Source organism: Seriola dumerili, unplaced genomic scaffold (genome assembly GCF_002260705.1).
Source record: "Seriola dumerili isolate Sdu_G_001 unplaced genomic scaffold, Sdu_1.0 BDQW01000025.1, whole genome shotgun sequence".
NCBI lineage: Eukaryota > Metazoa > Chordata > Actinopteri > Carangiformes > Carangidae > Seriola > Seriola dumerili.
In genome coordinates, this window is record NW_019174280.1 from 13,511,645 (window position 1) to 13,532,903 (window position 21,259).

The 21,259-nt window shown below is 42.1% G+C and overlaps 1 protein-coding gene across 1 annotated transcript in view; it reads right to left on the reverse strand.

The window, feature by feature from the left end:
• ust (uronyl 2-sulfotransferase) overlaps nucleotides 1–20,416 on the reverse strand; it is a 62,946-nt gene extending 42,530 nt beyond the window's left edge. Inside the window, exon 1 of the mRNA XM_022763896.1 lies at nucleotides 19,938–20,416. Within this exon, the coding sequence (XP_022619617.1) occupies nucleotides 19,938–20,169 (232 nt within the window). The 5' untranslated portion in view covers nucleotides 20,170–20,416. The remainder of the gene's footprint in view (nucleotides 1–19,937) is intronic.
• Nucleotides 20,417–21,259: the final 843 nt, after the last annotated feature.

The following is a 21,259-nucleotide window of genomic DNA, read 5'->3' on the forward strand; positions in this document are numbered from 1 at the left end:
CAGAGCAGCAAGCCTGAACCCCACATATGAAACACATAGTCATAAAAACAATCACATCTGTGAGGAGCCAGAATGAGGCTACACACCTGTGACTCAGGACTCGAAGGAATTGTTTTGACATTTTGGGAGATACACTTGGCTTTCTGGTTGAGAGTTGGACAAGAAGCTCAATATCACTCTCATGTCTGTACAAGAAATGTTAAACTGGAGCCAAAAGACCGATAGCTTAGCTTAGTTTAGCTTGGCTTAGTTTAGCTTAGTGCAAAGTGTGTAAACTGAGGTAAACAGCTAGCCTGGCTCTGTCCAAATGTTAAAACTTCTGATTTCGGATTATTATGCTAAGATAACTGCATACCAGCTGTAGCTTCATATTTAGGATATAAACATGAGAGTGGTACTATCAAACTCTAGGCAAATAAGTGCATTTTGTGCAATGTCAAAATACTTGTCTCTTTTGTCTTCTTGTGGTTTCTTAGACTCTAAATTACAAGAAAAAACAACATACATGCCTTGCAGACAAATGGCTGAGCACACATGCAGAACGTCTGTGGTGTGCTATGTAAATCACCTGCTGACCTGCGCCCTGTGGGAGTCTGTGGGGGTGTGGATAAAGTTCTGGATGTAAAAAGAGGAAAGAGGCAGAACGGGGGCAAGAGAGGGAAAACAAAAAGTACCATATGAAGGAGGGATCAGAAAGAGCTAGGGAATTCCTACAGAGAACCAGAATTCCTTTGGGTTCATCATGTGACACAACTAGATTCAGGAAAAGCAGCTGCTGTAGCAAACAGCACAGTGAGGAAATGACAAGAAATAAAGTCAGGGGCAGAGAGGGGAAGAGTGAGAGACAGCGAGGGGGAAACAGGAACAAATTGTTATCAAATCAGTTTGTGGGCCCTCTGCGGAGGTCAGCAGAAGAAGATGAATTGCAATCTGGCAGCTAGAGCTTCCTCAATGGCCTGAAATCCCTTCAACACGGAGAAACACAATAATTCCTCCAAGAAGCACAGATTCATGCACACATGGATGGAGATAGCGCACTGCTGTATATTAACTACATGCACTGGTGCACACGCCCAACAGGACTGATATATTTCATTCAAAAATGACTAAACTAGGTGTTCCTCTGTGTTGTGATATCTAATGTGCTCATGCAATGAAAATTAGGAACTAATCCATGACATAAACTGATGACTAAGGAGTATACTGGCTAAAGAATGTTAGGGAATTTTATTGCACCAGGAAGTGTTGGCTCAGAGACTCACCCAGCTGTGAGAAGGACCCTTTTCTTATGGGTGATGGCAGGAGATACATGCATTCCTCTGTATATTGTTATCAGCAATGGCAGGATCCTAACTGTAACAATGTGTGTGTCCATGTGTGTATGTGTCCACCATGTGTGTGTGAAACATTCAGATACAGAAGAGCTATCGATTATGATGCCTCCAGTCTCAAATCCAACATTTCATTTCTGTCAGCCTGTGCAGCAGCGGCAGTCCTCATCAGACTTTGCTCACAAGCGAGCACGGCAGGTATGGCAGAACAAACAGACTGCATAAAGAGAGCCTGTGTGGTGCTAAGTCTCACACTGGAGTGAGGGACAGAAGAAAGAAGGACTGATGGAGAAAGAGAGAAAGAGATGGCAAGAGACATAAAGAAAATTTAAGGTTTGCGAAAGCCAGATGATAAAGAGCAGAGGTAGATAGAGGAGCGATGTACAGTGAGATAATAGAATGAGAGTACAAAAAAAAAAAAGTTAGTTAGTTGTGATAGCTTTTTGGATAGCCTTGTCAAAACTGAGGCCATGTCATAAAATATTTCCACAGAGGGAAATGCGCGAGCCCCACACAATGTGTGACTGTGGTCCACTGGAGCGTGCTACTTTTCTCATGGGCCTCAACAATAGACCTTTAGAGGACTGTTACACTCTTCTGTTTGACACAGGGAGGTGTGATTTCAGCACAGAGATGACCCATTCCAGATAAAAGGTATATTATTGACACACATAAAGGTCAGGCAGTATCACTAGCAGTCAGTTAAAAAGCTGTATGAGCAATGCAATGGATTCTTTCTATCTTTGTACATACAATGGTATTAAAAGATGCTTCACAATAATAAAATCCTAAATAACCTTGAAAAATTGACTTGTAAAATGTGTTATAGTGACTCATGTTTTTCTGTGCAAAAGACTTTTTTTTTCCTTCACAATATACTAATTTGCCATGGCATAAAAATCAGAAATATTACATTATTTGAGCCAGAACCAACAACAAAAACAAAAATGGGGTAACAATTCCCAAGTCCTATTCATTGTGGAAATAGTAAATACTACTTGGCTCAATAAAGTATAATTCAGCATCTATGATAGCAAAAATAGATACGCAACAGTACATAAACTGGAGAAAGAAATATAAAACCAAGTACAAAAAGTTGCCTTCATAATAAATCCCAAACATAACTGCTGCAATGGAAATCTTGTAAATAGACACATTAACCATAAACTGACAGAAACAGTCAATACAGTCAGGAACAAAATGCTTGTGCCCACTGCTGACAGGAAATCAGAGCAGGAGGCCAACATTAGTCAAAGATACATTGTGCCCAAATGCCAGTGAGTTTTCAACAAATGCTCAATATCTGATTTCTTTTTATGAGGTAATTGCTTTACTTAATTTGACTAATACATCATCATTACAATCATATTTGGGTCATATTTTTCTTACCTAATTACTAATTTGGAAGAATTAGATTCTTCCAAATCATGACTCTCCCTCTCCAGCTTCAACTCTTTTCCATGCACAGCAGTGCTGGGCAAGCGCAGTTTGTTTGCCAGTGTGTGCTGGTGCTTGTACATAACTGTGTGTGTGCATGTTTCTGCAGCCTCATAATGAAAGTCGGTGAATTTCAAAAATCTGTATGTGCATGCAAAAATTTCTTACAGTATTACTTGCACACATCACATGTGCCTTTGTGCATGCGTGTGGTTTCACATGTATAAGTAGAATCCGCGAAACCCCAAACCTCTCACTAATTACACAGTGAATGGTGGCAGAACCCTGGCCTCAATGCCTACATCATCTGTTACATAAATACTCATTTGACGGAAACTGCTGTCAGGCTCCATCTTGCACTGCAGCTCTGGTCAGTGCCAGGTTAAACCACTGCTGGACCAGGACACTGCCACTCCCTTGTTTTGTTCTCAGCTCTTTTAGGATATATGTGTGTGTGATATGTGAAAGACAGAAAGAAAACAGAGAAAGGTGTATGTGCGTGGCGACATGTGCACATTTGATTGCATGTACTGTATGTGTGAGTGATGGGGGGAAAAAAACAACAAAAACAAAGAGAGAAAGGTTTGGATTTGTGTTCGATGGCATCTGCACATGTGAGAAAAAGTGTGTGTATGTGTTTGTCTGTGTGTGTGTGTGAACATTTTACAGTGCCTACTACCAGAAACCACAGGATGTGCGTCTGCAGCAGACCACCTTGCACCCTATGACATCATCACAGTGCCTCCACACACACACTCATACACATGCACACACACTTCCCTACGTGTTATTTTTTCCCTACCCTCATCAGGTGCCAAATAAAGTGCATTTGCCATGTGTTGTGCACATGCTGGTGACGGTGATCTGCCCCAGTGAAGAAGAGGAGAACTTTAACAAACTTCCTGAATAACACTTGAGGTATCACATATCATGCTTGCATAATCAAGAACGTGTTTACTTTCTAACACTACAAAGCATCCTGACTGAGCTGATTTCTTAATATGGAGATAAAAATGTTTTATCTAGCTGAAGTGAACAATGTAAATGGAGTGACAATGTCTGAACGGTAATGCAGTGACAGGCGTTTGGCATCTGAATGGACCACAGTGGCCAAAAAGTGAGCAAAGAGCAACAACCGAGCAATAAACAACAGATGGCAGCTCACACTTCCAAGAACAGCAAAGAAGTATTTATAGATGAAGCCTTTGAAAGAGGCTGCATACTGCAGTAGCAATCGGGGCATTTTTCAAATCAATCCACCATCATCATGAATCAGATTTAAAGGCTCGATATGAAAGCAGACCATAGCCTGTGCACACCGGTGACCATGGTAGTTTACTACATAGTCTAAGTAATTAGGACTTGTGCGTTGATTCATGCCATCATCAATGGAAGCTGCATCACAGTTAGATCTGTGAAAAACCCTGGACACAAGAGCTGCCACTCGCTGGACCAAGCAATGTAGGTGTTGACACAAAGTAACGAGGCAAAGTATCGAGGGTAGCGTTCAAGATGACACATCTTAGCTACCTACATGAACTGATGTTCAGTCAAATGATTCATACCATCTGTGGTACAATCTGACTGTATGACGTAACAGAGTAAATAAGGAGGATCCTTGATCTGTAGCTTGAGTAACAGGAAGTGATACCCACCCACAGTATTTTTTGTCATCACTGTTTCATGTCTTAAAGTAGATACGGGTGAGTAGCATTCATAAATATCAGATTTAAATTCAATATTTAAGACTCCCTTCTTCACTAAAGTGAGTTATAAAGTTCTGTTCACCGGCTGCATTGAACAGATGAACATGAACTGTCTGTAAAAAATGTCAAATCACAACATCCTACATCCCACGGTGGCTTCTTTAAATGCTTTGTTTTGTCCATAACACAAAGACATTCAATTACTATGAAGTAAGATCAAGACAATTCCCACATTTGAGAACCTGGAACTTTTAGATTTACTAAAAATTAATAGATTATAATAACAATAATTGCAAATTCCTTTTTCTGCTTTTTGACTAATTGAGTAATCGACTAATCATTTCTACATGTGAATAAGTAATTGGTGCAAAGATAGTCTTAACCTATTACCAACTTGTAGGCTACCAGTCAACATTGATGCACAACAACACAATACAGCATATAACACATAAAAAATTGCCCAGCAAGAAAGAAAGAAAGAAAGAAAGAAAGAAAGAAAGAAAGAAAGAAAGAAAGAAATGCCAGCAGTCAACTTCTCTGGTTTCATTGTTTTTTATCTCCACACAGAAGCTGCTGGGAAATGGGTGCTCCTTGTCACCCTGTTGCCTCTTTGAATAACCACTTCATAATTAGAGCAGAATGATTATAACATTGACAATGTAAACAATAAGCTTTTAAGAATTAAGCTAATAAACGTGCTAATAAACAAATCCTTCTATGTCACACAGTAAGCCTCTGAGCATGACTACATTTGGTAATTTTTTTCTTTTTCTGTCTTGTCTCTGGCAACAAAACCCAAACCACAAGCTCTGGAAGAGAAGCAGTAAAGAAATATACACCTATTATGGGTCATTAGGAAGCTAATTTTCTTCATAAAGTGGGTTTCCTTACAGTACCAGCAGAGTGCCAAGAGTATTCCTTCTCTGTTTCTGTCATCAGGGGCAGAGGGAAGGCATTTGGGAGGGCTGAAGGTGCTAAATCTGCCTCTCTTGCTGTGCTGGGGCAGGGTTACGCAGTGTATCACATCTTGGTTAGAGGCAGCACACTGAGACCCTGTCCTGTACTACCCCCCTCCCAACAGGCACCCTGCTGAGCCCAACATACGCACTCTTGTCTATCTCGCGCTCTCACACACACATATAGCTGTTGTACACATGCATGCAAGGCAAGAGGCAAACAAACACAGCATCCACACGCCAACTCTGTTGACTCATGCTAATACGGGCTGCATGGTGCTAAGGTGAGGGAAACTCTCTCACCCTTGACTGGCCTCTTGGAAACATGGGCACAGCTTCAAGTCCAGGCCAAACACTAGTTCACAGAGAGAGAGAGAGAGAGAGAGAGAGAGAGAGAGAGAGAGAGCTGCGGCAAGAAATAACTAGCCTCCATTCATAAACACCATCTGATGGTCAGCTCATTGTCATTTGAGGGCAGCTATGATGATTAACTCTCAATCGCGGTCGGGCAGTCTGGCTTTGAATGGCGAGTATTCATTCATGGTCTGCAACTAACATGCGTTCATCCATTTTTTGCACCTTTAAAAAAAAAAAAGAACGTGTGAAAAATGAACACTGTACTAAATATTGAGGTGATGTGGACAGTAAAAACCAGAGCAGAGTGAAAGAAGAGTAAAAATTATACTGCATCCACACCCAGTTTTAAACTTATTGGTTTAGCAAGGGCTGGATCCAAGTTACATCTGAACCTCAGTTTGTCACTTGTCATATGTCACATTCTGGAGACGTCAGACATAAACCGCACAACAGCACTGCTCATACAACTGTATTTGTGGTCACTCACGGTCATTTCTGTCCATATGCTGCTGGTCACAGTTCACAGACTCAGACAGTCTGCACCAGCCTGTAATCAATGTGTCATGCTTGGGATTTTGTGTGGGCAAATGCTTTTAGCTCAGCCTATAAATACACAAGCAGGAATCTATCCTAGAGCTAAGACTCTAGTCTGGGAGATGACATTGTCAGAAGGATTAAAGAAACAGAAGAGACAAAGATAAAGAGGGAGGGGAGAGATAAAGGAAAGCAAAGGACATCTGGCGAGAAGAGAAGAGAGTGCAGGATAGGGCGCTCTACATTTCCACCTGTTTCCCTAAAAAAAGCATTTGATATTCCGAAGATAAGATGTTAACCAGGACACACAAACTCCTTGTGTGCCGTGTGGCTTTCCATCTCTGTGGAGCCAATATAGCCAGGAGAGCTGGGAATTGTTTTGTGGGAAGAATAACCCACATGAGCCCAGTTTCTGCTGCTCCTTCAACCCCTTTATTTAGACCAACCCACAGGGAGCTTTTACTCTTATAAATAGACAGGCTGCGACTTCTACACCACGGTCCATCTTAACATATGTTACCGACACAAAATGTGGCTGAGTGATGTGTGCCTGTGCATCACGGAATGAGGATACCGATGCTTGGCACAGGTTGGTCGTTTACAACAGCCTGGAAAAAAATCAGTGGTGGATAATTCTGAGTAACCTGTACTTTACTCGGGTATGTCTGTATGAAGTTACTTCACACTCTCTGGTACCTTTCAGGTATCCCTCTACTTTTATCTGGCAGCTATAGTTATCATATTTTCTGATGCACAACACGTAAAATGTAATCATCCTTTCAGTCATGATAAATTGTTACAAATAAAAAAAAAGAGTATATAAACAGTAAGTAGATAAGAAAAAGCAGCTCCACCTCAACCTACAGCAATAAAATGCAGTTTACAGTACACATAGTATCATATACATAATAATATAACTCTGAAAGACGCCATGCCCCACAGAATGAATACTTTTTATGATGCTAAAGTAAATTTAGCCTATAATACTTTTACTACTTTTAATACTACTTTACTAATTTTTAATGCAGGATATTTACTTGTAATGGTGTATTTTTGTATTATCTTTTCACTACAGAGTAGTGAAAATATTTTTGATAAAGAAATTTTTCTCCTTAGATATTACAAGGGCTTTACACAGTTTCATGAGTTTTGTGACGCAAATATAACCTATTTAAATTAACAATGGCTCACATTCTCATGTCCACATGTTGCATTATACGTGTAATGAATTGTGGTCTTTGCAGTTCACTGGCCACTGCTAGATTCCTTTGTTTAACTGCACTAACAGGAAACACCAGGCATATAATTCCAACATGGTGCATCATAACACCACAAATAAACAAAATGTACTCGTTCCCGAATGTTTTGTATGTTTACTACTGACTAAAGTCACTGGGCTGCCGTGTGCGAGCGCAGGCTCCAGCTGAGCGTGACATTGAAGATGGAGCTCTCTCTTTAATTTAGCAATGTGGGCTGGGCTGCCCTAGCTGGTGGTCAGCACTTCTACTTCAGGAGCACCCCATTAGAACAGAGTGGCTGAAGACGACATTAAGCTACATGCGAGAGCCACAACGCTCAACAACCCGTTATGAAAATATATGACAGAGAGAGATTAAAAAAAATTGTCAGGGTGAAGAGGCTCAAAGACACTTGCATAAGGATGATGGATGATGACGGTTTCTGTTGTTTCATGGCTTTCCGCTTTTAAGAGACATTGTTTTTTGTTTCTGGAGAGTTTATAAACAGCAGAAACGAGTTAAAAGGAAGAAGAAAACTGAAGATAAACAGATGGCTGATGGAAGTGGATAGTAATGTTTGGTGATAATCCCCAAAGGCTGTGCATTCAATATCACAACATTTATCGCTTCCCTTAACTGTATTTTGAATCTTTTTATATCTCTCTCTACTGTTTATAATCTCTTTCTCAGTAGATTGCTTTCAATTATGTGTTCCCTACAGCAAATTTCATGAACAGACAGAAAAGTTTCTTTTTTTCCTCTCAGACAGTGAAACAGCAGTCACGGACGGCAATCATACTTTTCACAGCAGTTCTACGAAGCGTAGCTGCACCTACACATATATAAGAATGCAAACTTGTGAAATCATGGACATGGTAGTTAAGTCTGCAAACTCAAACAAATGCACACACAGTCACAGATGAAACACGCATGAACAGTAACACGCACACATGAATGGGCACGCGAATGGGTGGAGAAGATACAGGAGAGCTCGGAGAGACAGTGGTTTGGAAATCCTGCGGTTGAGTGTGTAATGGAACTGCATGTAGTGATTAGAGACACAAACCTTCCAGCTGGCAGTTTCACACAGCCAACGCACCCAGTGGCACATTTTGTGTCTGTGTATATATGTGTGTATGTGTGTGTGTGTGTGTGTGTGTGTGTGTGTTGTTTGTGTGTCATACGCTTCCACTGCAGTGCAGAGGACAACACACAGCCTGCATCTGTTTGCCCAGAGTTTTGCTGTCCAGGAAAGAATGTACGTGGAAGTTTCTTGCACAGACTTCCAGGAGAGGAAACAGGAGGAGGAGGAGGAGAGAGAAATAATAAAGAGTGGCGAGAGAAGAGGTTCACGGCATGAGGACGTAGAGAGCAGTGAGAGAGAAAGTGGACCAGACCAGACGGAAATGGAAAAAAAAGAGGGAGAAAGACGGAGAGAGAAAAGGGAGGCTGGATAAACAGTGGGAGAGAGTATGGTTATCCTTGGGGTTAGAATTTGTGGTAAAGAATTAGAACAGCTTTCTGCACAGTGATGGATGGATTTACAGGACAGGCAGGTCTAACTGGCATGAATTCAGTCCCGTCCAAACCAGACTGGTGCAGCAGAAAAGGTTGTTCTGGGCCAGGCCAGTGGAAACACTACACAACCAGGATCTGGGCCAGTGAACCGGGCCAGACAACTGATGGCTTTTCAAGGGGCGTAGCAACACTGTGAGTGTAAGAAGTAGAGTTACCCATTCAACCTCAAGCCGGGTTTATCCAAGGTCCTAACATGACCTTTGACCTCTTCAGATACCAGTTTATTGTGGCGGGTTTACATTCCTGAACTTCTCAGGGTGGTTGTGAAGTAACTAAAGTGAAACATTTAAATTTCAGTTCATCACTTTCCCTTTCAAAAATACACAAACACCATGTAATCAACACCACTCACCACACCCGCCGAACCAATCTCCTGCTGAGCAAAACAACTCAACCTCAGTCCTGACTGGACAGGAAAGAGAACAACTTCTTGGAAGCCGGGCGTTTGTGTGTCTTTGGATAAAGACTTTGTTAACATTGGACTGTGTTGCTTTCACTCAAGATGTCTCTTTAAAACATCTGGAAAATGTGGTTTCTCCTGCAGACCAGAACATTTGTACAGGGTTATGGGTGCAGCGTACCACTACAGTACGCCTCGGCTGCGGCTTGAGCATCGGTTGTTAGGAGGGTAAACACGAAGAAAGAAAGATCTAGATATTGAAGAGTTCATAAGTGTGACAGGTGATGGCAGGATGTGGATTTTAGCACTAAGCCTCACTTTTTTTTGCCGGGTATGACATGCTGTCAATCACAGTTTGCACTCCTGTCTTCGTATAAGAGGCAGGTGTTGAGAGAAGAGTGTGTAAGCGCAAAAAAGAGGGAGACTGAGAAAGACAGGGAGAGAGGTGGTGGGAGACAAAGGTGGGTTTCAGAGAGCGAGAGCACATTTTGAGATAGGGGTGTGAGATTGGGCCGAGGTGAGGTTTGCTTTCCACGGGGGACGACCACATTCCATCTGAACATTTCAAAAATGCTTTTCAGACCGTCCTCACAGCGCGTCCACTCTTTGCCATCAATACATTAATCTGTCTCAGGCCAGCCAACAAGCTCTGGAGCAATTAAATATTTTTATTCTCTAAGGATAGCCACTGAAGTATTCCACCTGCTACAAACAGGGACAGGAGTCACTACTGATTATAGCACTGAGGTAGAATGTGTTTTGTGATGTGGACTATTGTACAAGATGCTGCAGGGATTCAATAAATGTTCCTCAATCTTAAAGTCTGTAAAAAAAAAATTAAAAAAAAAGTTAAAAAAGAAAGAAAATACAGAGAAAATAAGCAAGAATTTACAGGAAATTTGTGTCTTTGAAACTGAGATTATGGGTCACTTTATAGAATATTGGCAGCAGATACACACTTCCATTCAAATCCAATAATGACGGCATTAAAATATAGAACTGTCTCTGGTGTCAGCAAGCAATAAAATGATCATAACTTTAAGTCAGCCATATCTCCCCTAAAGGCCCTCAAAGCCTTCGGTAATTGTTTTGAAGTGAATCAGTCAGGTACACTTCAGGCTGCTGTCTAAGTTACAAAGTTATGACTTTCTGAGTGACAGGCGGGAATTACATAAGACTTTGTTTGGAGCGGAGCTGGGAGGGGTTACCAGACATCTCTCTCGCTTTCCTCTTTATTTAGCTTGGCCTTCAGACATGTGGAGTGGCTCTGTAAAAGCTATCTTCCTCTAAACAACAATAAATGCATTCTTTCTAGCTCGTGTGAAGAGTGTGTAACTTGTAAAATACCTAAGGCTGGAGTGTAAAGCAGAAAGCACCTTTCAGACTAAACAGGAAAAAGTTGCAGCGCAACGAAATGAAACTGGAATGTATAAAGTCATTTCTTGCAACAGTCGCATATTATCAGTGAAACAATTTGGATCTTTTATGTAAGCAGCTGCTGAAAGAGCATGAATGTGAGTGTTTGTATCGCCCTGTCTTCCAGTATTCCTGACTTCATGGAAACATAGTTTTATTACTATGTAATGGTCTTTCCTTAATCTGAGTCCAGTTCTGTTTCATCAGGGACCAACTTGGATCATTTAAAACCATCTAACTGTGCATACATGCATGCACCTGCACACAAATAAGTGGAAGCAAAATCACATAAATTCATGTGGTTTATCAACTTTTATGTTCACGGCTTTTGGTACAAACAGGCCTGTGCAGAGCAAATGAAAGACCGCTATAATAACACTGTAAAGGCTGAAGGCTATAGAAGGTGATAATCTGTGTTTTGGTATCATTTTACAAAAAAAGGGCAACTTCTGACAACTCTGAAAGCCCCACACCTTGCATTGCCCTTAGGTCTCAGCTGTGGTGTCTGACAGGATAACATTTACCACTGCTGGGACTATCTGTGCAATCTGTTGAAGTGATTTCTGCAACTAAAATTTAATGACTAACGACAGCAGAGCAAGTAAAAGGTTGGCATGGTTATCTAGCTTAATTAGTGACTACATCTAAAATTCCACATGATTAAGTCACAACAAATTCACATAGAGTTTGATTTGGTCAAGTATCACTGGCACATCTCTAGCCAACACACTCTCATATACTACTCACACAAAATAACTTTCGCAAGTTTCTAGAAAACAGCAGAAAAACTGGAGTTCTCATTCGACTCAGCTAAACCCAAAAAGGGCATTTGCTATATAAAACTTTAAAGTGCAAAGCAATACATCTCCCCAAACCAGCACGTAGTGGTTTTAACAACATGGGCTGGGCATTGCTGGTCTATCTGCCTTGCTGTATATTTAAGGCTGCTATTTTAAAGCACTATATACTTTTTCATTGCCATGAAATGAGGCTAGCAGACAGAGTTGTGGTAAACTCACTCAGAATAAAGATAGGCAGAGTTCCTTGAACAAGGTATGTCGCTGACCACCGGGCAACATGTTTCCTCTTAACAAGTCCCATAACAACCAATTACTTGGCTTCAGGCTGCGTGTTTGTCCAGAGCTATGAGGAAAGAGTCAGAACCCAGTTGTTGAATAAAATTGGAAAATAATTGCTTGACTTCAGTGACCACACAAACCAGCTGTTTGATGACAAGTGTATATGTGGCCAGTTGAATGGAAACAAGCACCCGACATGTTGAGTGTTGTGTGGCAATAAACAGAGGAATGTGGAGTGGTAAATAAACAAAGAAATTTCCCAAATAAGATAACACAAAGGCACTGAGATATGAGGAAGGATGTTATGAGGAGGGGCAAGGCTGATTCAAAAAATCTACAGCAGACTGTAATTATTCTGTTTCTAATTCCAGCACGAAAGGACCTTGATTCAGATTAGAGGTCTTGTCCTTCTGGATGAACAGAGAAGAGCTGATTAAAGCAGGGCATTCAGTTTACAAATACCTAATTTTCTCACAGGACCTCTACTTATCCTGGCACTGATCTTTTAAATTATGGGATATACGTAGTCGCCTTCTTACAAGCATTAGCCAAGGTACCACCCAGTGGCTGTGGGCCCTGAGCCACCCACCGATTCACGCATCACCACAGGCGCTGACATAAAAGTCACCACAACCAGCCATCATCAGTGTCTTGGCAACAGCACACAGTTCCTAAAAACAACCCCCTTCTGAGCTGGTGTGTAATGTATTCTTGACTACATGGAATACTGAAAGAGACTCAAGCTTCCGGCTGTGTGGAGCGTAGCTCACTTTTACATCATAAAGTTGAGCTATAAATGTTTTTAAAGGAATAATTTGTCATTTTGGGAAATACACTTACTTGCTCTCTGGAGAGTTGGAGGTAAGAAGACTGATAAGGCTACAGCCGGCAGATGGTTAGCTTAGCATAGCGCAAAGACAGAAAACAGGGGTAAACAGCCAGCCTGGCTCTGTCAAATCTGCCTCCCTCTAAAGTTCACTGATTAACAGGCTATATCTTATGTGTTATATCAATTGAAAAAATTATGTGAAAAAAATGACAATTTGAAATGTTATAAGGGTTTATGTGCAATAGTCATTTAGCTTAGCTTAGACAAAGTTCAAAAACACATCTACAAGCACCGCCAAAGCTCAAATGTTAACACAATGTGCCTCAGTTTTAGACAGACAGAGAAGTGGCTTCATACACCTGAAGAAATGAGATTTACAATACAGTTGTAAAATGTTATCTAAAAGCAAATGATTGTGTATTTAACTCAACACAATTAACATACCAACTCTGCAGAACAATTTCTAATTTGAGCAGTCATTTGCAGTCGTTGGCCAAAAGCAGACGTAGTCCACATACAGTAGCATAGCACACAGGCCTAGTCACATACCATTGCCCACAAATTTATCTGGGATTTCTCTTGGTTTATAACCGTCAGCAAGCCTGGAACAGCAGTTGCAGTTTAACAGCACTGGCGCGTTGGTAATTTTTTTTTTTTTTTTTTTTTTTTTTTTTTTACATCTGCTCTCTTTTTGTGTGGTGAAAACAACTGCACTAATGGAGGATAATTGCCCTGTGTTGTTTTAGTGTTTGCCCATCTCTCTGGAGAGGGCAATGGCAGCCTCTCAGGCATGGAGATGCTAATTGGTAATGCTAATTGCTTCTATTATGTAATCACGGGGTCAACATGAAGCTATTTTTCACATGATTTCATTTTGTAATAACCCAGAAAATAAAGAATGCAAAAGATCATCATTTATCATAACTAATGAGAAAGAAAATATGCTAATCCATTTACTCTATGTAGAACCAAGTGCTTATAACAATCATGAAATATTGATCTAGATTCTGCTTTTGTTTTCTTTTAAATCCTCCAATTAAAATCAAAGCACCAAGTCTTTTTCTTTTTCGGTTTTCATTAAAGTAAAAACTGTTTCCCCCTTATTGACCCCTAAACCCAATTAACAAGCTGGCATACACATTAGAAAGCAGGTAAATAAACAGAGCGAGGCTCGTCTGTGCTCAGCGGGGACGACTGCTCCTTTTACCAACCCAGAGGGAATTACAAGCCGTCTGATTGTTTTGGCATTTAGGGCGGACGTGACGCCAGTTAGGAGTTGTTTTGGGGTTTGTCAGAGGTAATGCTTTCCCCGGCACTTCAATAAGGACTAACATATTGTAGGTGGAGGGAGTATGGAGAAAGTAGGCCAAGTTGTCCTGCCTTCACCTCTTAATGAGTCTTGACAGCTGGGGGTGTTGGATTGACGCAAAATATTATTCTACCTTCGCCCACTAAACATGAGATTATCATGAAGCAGCAGCCTTTAGTATTAAATAGAAATGTATGTTCGAGCTCTGGTTTGCCACCTCTGCTCATACTTTGCACACGTAAATAACAAAAAAAAGCGAAGGAGTACAGGGAATAAATTGGAAGTTTAAGTATTTTTCCACATGACCAACTTCACCCCAGAGTCAGACTGGTACACACCTGGCAACCCTGTTAGTCATTTTAAAATGCTGAGTGGCAGCTTGACCAGCACTGGTCTGCCTTCTATTTTATTTGACACTTTAGAGCGTGGACTCTGAGTCTCTGGTCAGAGACTCAATGCCACTAAATCTGTCAGTTTGAAGAACAAAATATGACTGGATGAAATAAAGACGCTGTTTTTTAATATCCTTCAACAGGAAGCGGGCGTACTGGTGTGAGTGGAGCGGTGAGTTTGCTCCAGAAATCACACTTACATGTCTGGCTCGCTCAACAAAGCTCTTCTGCATATGTGTAGTTTGTTTGTCAGTTTCCTCACTACAGTATGCAGGTCCGTGTGTGCATGTTTAAAATACTTCTGTGACTACCTATGCTTTAATGTGTTTTAATGTTATTTAAGAAAATGGGGGCAGCAGGTCAGACCTGAGGTCAATGGAGCAGGTTTGTGAATTAAGTGCCTATAGCTCAAAATGCTATAAAAACAGGGAAAGTGAATAAGTACCAGTTTCCCTTCATGATTACTTTTGTGAAAAAGTCAAAACTTACTATAAGTATTTGCATTCTGCCTAGTCCCAAACTTTTATCTGTTTGCTTCTCTCCTACTCTCTGTGCTCACATATACAGTATTTTAATACAGTCAGATTTCCAATAAAGCTGCTCTGATCTACATGGTTTTTTGTTTATGTTGTTAAACAACCTAACAAGTATGAAATACTGACTGGCCGATTAAGACTACATGTTAACCAGCAATCACTTCAAAGTCACTTCCAGGCTGCTGCTGTGCACTGCTAAAATCCTGATTTTATAACTGGGAGGTCGTCTGACAAAAACACCAAATACATAAATTAAAGACAAAGGTTGCGTTGTGATTTCAGCTACATTTGCCTGTAAAAAAAATGACTCAGAGAAAGCTAGAAGCCCAACCTCATGCTTGTAGAGCAATACTGGCGTCACTCTTCTACAGAAAGTAGCTGAGATTTGTCCAAAAGGTCGCTAGATTTGTTGCTAGGTGATTTTGCTAAAGGGGTCTGAAAAGTCAATACCGCTTGTTCGCGCTAAAACATTTTGAAAGCGCAACAACCAATGGGGAAACTCCAAGACTCAGCCGGCCGACCAGTGGTGTAACCTTATCACTCAGTCGGTCAGCGACAGACTTCTGTTCTCATTCACACTCTTCTTCTTTATATACTTGTTGAAGTTTATTGGTAGCACTACTCATACAAGCCAAACTAAACTTTATTTGAATTCACTTAAAAAGTTTGCTTTCAACCACTTCCTGCCCAGCATTGCTGTAAATAAGACAGAAACTGGAGGGAGGAGAGAGATCCTGAACCTTCCTCTGTGTCCACACATACCTGTGTAATCCCCAACACCGCCCTGCAACTCACACACTTTACCTGCCAGTTTCTGGTGAGTTAAATTTATGTGTGTGAGTGTTTTAAGGTTACAAAGTTCTTTTGAGAAGCAGAGCAATGCTTAGTGAGAGACTGACAGTCACACCGTTCAGCGTTTATGATTTATGGTAGGGGAGTTGGGAACTGTAACAACGCACACACACACGCACACACACACACACACACACACACACACAAACACAGAGGAAGACCTGTGTGCTTACGTGTCCTTAAAAATCTGTTACATCCATCCACATATCTGAGAACTCAGCGCACTGCGTATGCTGACTAATCCTTAAGGATCCAGCTCAGTAAGTGGAAGATTTGAGAGAACAGAGAAAAATTCTAGATCCTTCTCTCTGTTTTGTTCTCTCAACTCCAAGGAGCTACAAGAGGACGGCGTGCGATATCACAGAACAGCCATACTCGTTTTCTCATCATTGCATTCAAAATCCCCGAGATCAAGAGGACGCTGACAGTCAACTAGCGTTTTCAAATGTCACTGCAGAGATATATGGCATGTGGTGCATGTGAATGGAGAGAGTTCATGGCTTCGATCTCTGGCAGGGTCCAGCCTTTGCCAAATCCTTTCATATTCAATCTCATATTTCTGTTATATGTTGCGCTTTCAACAGGAACGGAGGCAGTTACTTCTATAAAACGATTCCTGACTGACTACTAATCACAGCCAATTTGTCATTCAGCTCAGTTTTACCCGTGTCTCTCTGACTATTTAACAGTCAAGGTGGCCTACAGCAGTGAAACAAGTTGTCAACTTTTCTAAAAAACAATGAATTTAATCATGTGTCAGAGACCTTACAGCCGAGCCAAGTCAAACGTCTGGGGGAATCTGCTACACAGTCAGGTGTGATTGTGCATTCGCACATGGAGGCGCACACGGACACATCCCTCAAATGGAGGTTTGTTTGAGGGAATATCAGCATGGATGTGTGTGAGAGGGAAAGAGCGGCAGAGAAAGTGTGAGAGAAAGTCGGTGATGGAGAACACACATCGACGGGCAGGCTGTAAATCCAGGTCTAAAGGTCTGCACGCCGTTTTAGCTGCTGCAGCTATATGTTGAGTGACACCCTCAGACACCAAACTCGCCGCTGGCCCAAACAAAACAGGCTCTGTTCCCTCTGCGGTGTGTGTGACTGAGAGAAGCACACACACTTAAGACACACTTGCACAAAATCAACCTACTGCTCTCCTCCACATACACACCCACATTCACTTACCCCACCAGGAATCCACACCTTCATCTTGGCACAGTGCAGCCAAAAGTAACAAAAGTCAGCTTAAGGTAAATAAATCATAAACTAATCACTGGTTGCTCATTGGAGGCTGCTCACACACATGCAGTATGCATAAGGAGGAGGATTATTAATGCTGAATTTTCTAATTTATTCCTCTTGTTGAGGGAAAAAAAAAATCCCCTACAGCATTTTCAGGAGTTTGCATCCAGTTTCTGAGTCACGTGGCAAGCTGTTTCACACATCGATCTATGACACAGAGCGAGTGAAGACTGAGAGAGACTGGGGTGGAGAGGAACAGAGTGTGTCTGTAATTGACATGGGTGAAGGTGACAAAGGGAGAAACCAGGGAAGGTGAAGTTATATGCGAAAATAACTTTCCTCCGAACTTTCTTTTCAAAGCGCCGGCACAGGCTATTTTGCCAACAAAGCACAAGGAGATTCAGCACAGCAAAGATCTTCACCTTCCCTCCTCTCGACCAGATTTCTCTATTCTCTCCTTCAAGTACTCAAGACAACACGGTTTCATTCAGTATGAAGACAATGAGCAGACCACATCTGAAGGCCCTCTCGTCTCCCAACCAGCAACCAACCTTTTCAGAATCCACTACAATGCTTTATTTTTCCATCACGATCCTGCCACTCGACTACGGCTCGGGAATCAGAAGACTATCCAAAACATGAAGTTTAGTTGCTGCTTGTAATTTCATATTACCACTTAAACGGTGTCCCTTGTTGCAGTCAGAAACAAAGTCTTTTCTCCTCCGCCTCAGCGTCGTAATGAGCGGAGAAGATTACTCATCCAGGTCCCAGTGGAGGTGCTACACTGTAGATGTGTCAGTGTTACATAAGGAACCCCCACTCCTGAAGAGTATAGAGGAGTCAGTGTTTGACAAGGCTCGGGCCCTCAGGGTCTACTGTGCGGAGCTGCAGTGAAGATCGCGTCACGCAGGTGGCCCCAGACACTCATTCATCTTCTAATAGAGGGACTCCTCGCCCTCGTGGTCCGCACATGGCTGATTGCTGGTGGATTTTGATGGTGCACAAAATGTGTTTGTCTCAGTCTGTTGGGGGTTTTAAAAATGACGGTGTTTGCTGGTGTGTCCAAGATTCAGCTGATCACTTAAACGTGTGTGTGTCTTTGTGTGTGTGTGTGTGTTCAGGTTATAAAGCACTTCTCAGAATCAGGGCGCTGCTTAGTGAGAAAGTAAGAGACATTACAGGCTATCTGTGTGCGCATTAGCTTTATGCAATTACTCTAAAATAGAATGAACAGGCATCGACTGCTGCAATTTCTAAATCACATTAGGCTGCACAGTTTCATCAGAGCGAATGTGTGCAGTGTATATAGAGTCTGCTCAGGCAATCAACTTGTATTTCCCAGCAAAGTATTAATGCTCCCCATATAGAACTATAAAAAAACTGGCTTCTTAATTGTTTAAATATTTTCTCACATTCTGCAGAAACTTCACACCAGAAAAAAACTGTCTGGGTTTATGTTTTGCAACACTGAACTAAATCAAATCAAAAAGATTTCTTGACAGGATTGTGCAGATGGAGTATGCAGGCACGTGTGCATGTATGCATGTGTTACAGTGTGTGTGTGTGTGTGTGTGTGTGTGTGTGTTTGTGAGTGTGTGTGTCTACAGGAAACCAATCTGACCCACGGGATTAGTGGCTGACTTGGTGAGTGACTCTCATTCTGTTCCAGATGTTTATCACGTCATAAAGGCCTCAAGCCCTCTGTAAGAAATAGGTAGGAACACAACCTCCTTTCAACACACACAATCACACACACACACACACACACACACACACTTTGACATGTTGATAAAATCACCTCTGCATCTGACTCTCTGTAGAGCATCAGCTGGTTTTAGGACACAAGGTCACACATGAACACACAAACACACACATACATGCTATTGTAAGGACTACCGAAGCAGATGTAGCCACACACATATCCACTCTCTTCTTGTTATCACCCTGCATATTGCAATGACAGTAATATAGCAGTTCCAAGTCATATCTAAACCAAGTGTTCCTTCAGGATATCATATTCTAAACTGGAAAACCTCGTGCCCATGCTTTTCACCGGCTCATTTACAGAAACGCGCTTGGATGTCTCAAAAAAAAACAGCATAAATTCAGCTTTTAGAACACTATTGCGCCTTGTTCCAGCGGTGCCAGTCGTGCGTAATGAGCGCCGTGCGGCTGAGAGGAGCGCACCAGCAGGCTGTACAAGCGGAGGTGTCAGTCACCATCCACGTACAGTATCAGCCTTAACAGTTGCTAAGTTCATGTTACCATAATAGATCTCAATCATGCTCCAACAAGTCAGAACTGATATTCAGATGGTGCGAAGGAGAGCGCATTCCTCAGGCTTTGCTCTGAAAAGTTTCAAACTCTAAGATATCGGGGGAATTTAATATTTTAGATGAGATAGTTGCGCACATTCTCACATTCTTATGAAGATATGCGTCAGTCTACAGCAACTTCACATGACTCCTGTTGGATGGTTTAAAGATTATGGATGATGTGAGGACAAGAAGATAACCCATCTGGGGTGAATGGGGTCGATGGGACGCTGTGGCCTCCGGTGGAGACGGCGGTGAATGAGAGGTAATGATCTTATTCGTTATGAATAAACTTTCTTTTACACGTCCCATCAAAGAGGGGTGGGGGCTGGGGTGGGGGGGGGCTAAAGATACATGTGCAACTTTTATTGAAAAGAATCTACTTGATGACGCGCTTCAGCCAGCAGAGGAAAATAAAAAGTTCTTACCGAGATACTGTCGGATGTCCAGCAGGATTTTAGGGGGTCCTCCGTTCAGCTGGTAAAATAGGGAGCCGAAACAGAAGAGGAACAGCGTAGCCATGCAGAAACCATAGCCTCGCAGGGAAAATCGCAGCGGTATGGTAGAGAGTAAGCTATACTTTCTGTTGTTTCGCTCTCTGATGTGATTGGGAGTCTGGCTGTTGCTGTGAAGGGGACTGCTGCTGAAATTCTTCATCATCTCCTCCTCACAAAGCGCCGTGGAAAGTCACCCATCCGCCTGTGGAAAGTGAAACTTGTCGCTTTGAGATCATTTGAGGCGGACGGCCAGTTATTTTGGAGACCCAGCTCTCCTCCGCTGCCGCAGCCACGGGGTTGTTTGTTGCGCACAGGCGTTTCGCTTCTGCTCGGTCTCTCTCGTTTGCGCTCGCAGGATGACTGTTCCTTCCTTCCGTCCTTCCAGCAGAGTTAAGGGTCCATCCTTCTGCTCCGAGTCTTCTGGGTGTCAGATTACTGAACGTGGAAAGAGGAAAAACTTCCACCTCATACAGGAGGATTCGGTGTGGATTGCGGCGCGTAAAACAGCGTCACCCAGTGGTCAGGGAGAGAGGGGCATATCAGTCAGTGGACATTCATGGAAACGAGTTTGATTCGTAGCAGCCTAGACAGTCGCTGATTCCAGGTCAACATCAGTAAGTGTGAAGATAATTGTGAGATATCACATGACGTTAAAATGCCAACGGACACATCACAGTGTTGTATTCTCGGTGTGAAGTGGTGGAAGAAGTTGTGTTGAAAAGTAACTGGTGGGATCAGGCTGCTGGTTCATTGAGTGGGGACATGTTGGGAGAGTGAGGACATTTCGGCCGGTCCTCACTTTCTGACACTCTTTTTAAAAGGCTGTTTGAGGATTAACACTTGGTTTTAGGGTCAGGTTTAGTATCAGGTTTAGGTTGGTTTTAGGCGAAGGGTTTGGGTTAGGCATTCAATTGAGATGGTAAGGGTTAGGATAAGGTGCTAGAAAATGCATTATATCAGAGTATCCTCAGAAAGAAGAAGAAGTACAAGTTTGTGTGTGTGTTTTAAACTTTCTCTTTCCCCTCAGGCCAGCTGTGAGGACTGTACACTGAGCCATATATCTTCCCACCGCAGGGCTAGAATCCACAATTAGACTACACCTGCACTTAGGAGGCGAAAGCAGTCATTCAGCACAGTGACTACCTCATCCAAGAGGCTGAGCTGCTTTCCCTGGTGACAGCTACAGTAGTCAAGGGAGCAACAGTGGTTGTTAAAAACTATTTAGCTTCACAGACCAAAGGCTACAAAGAGGA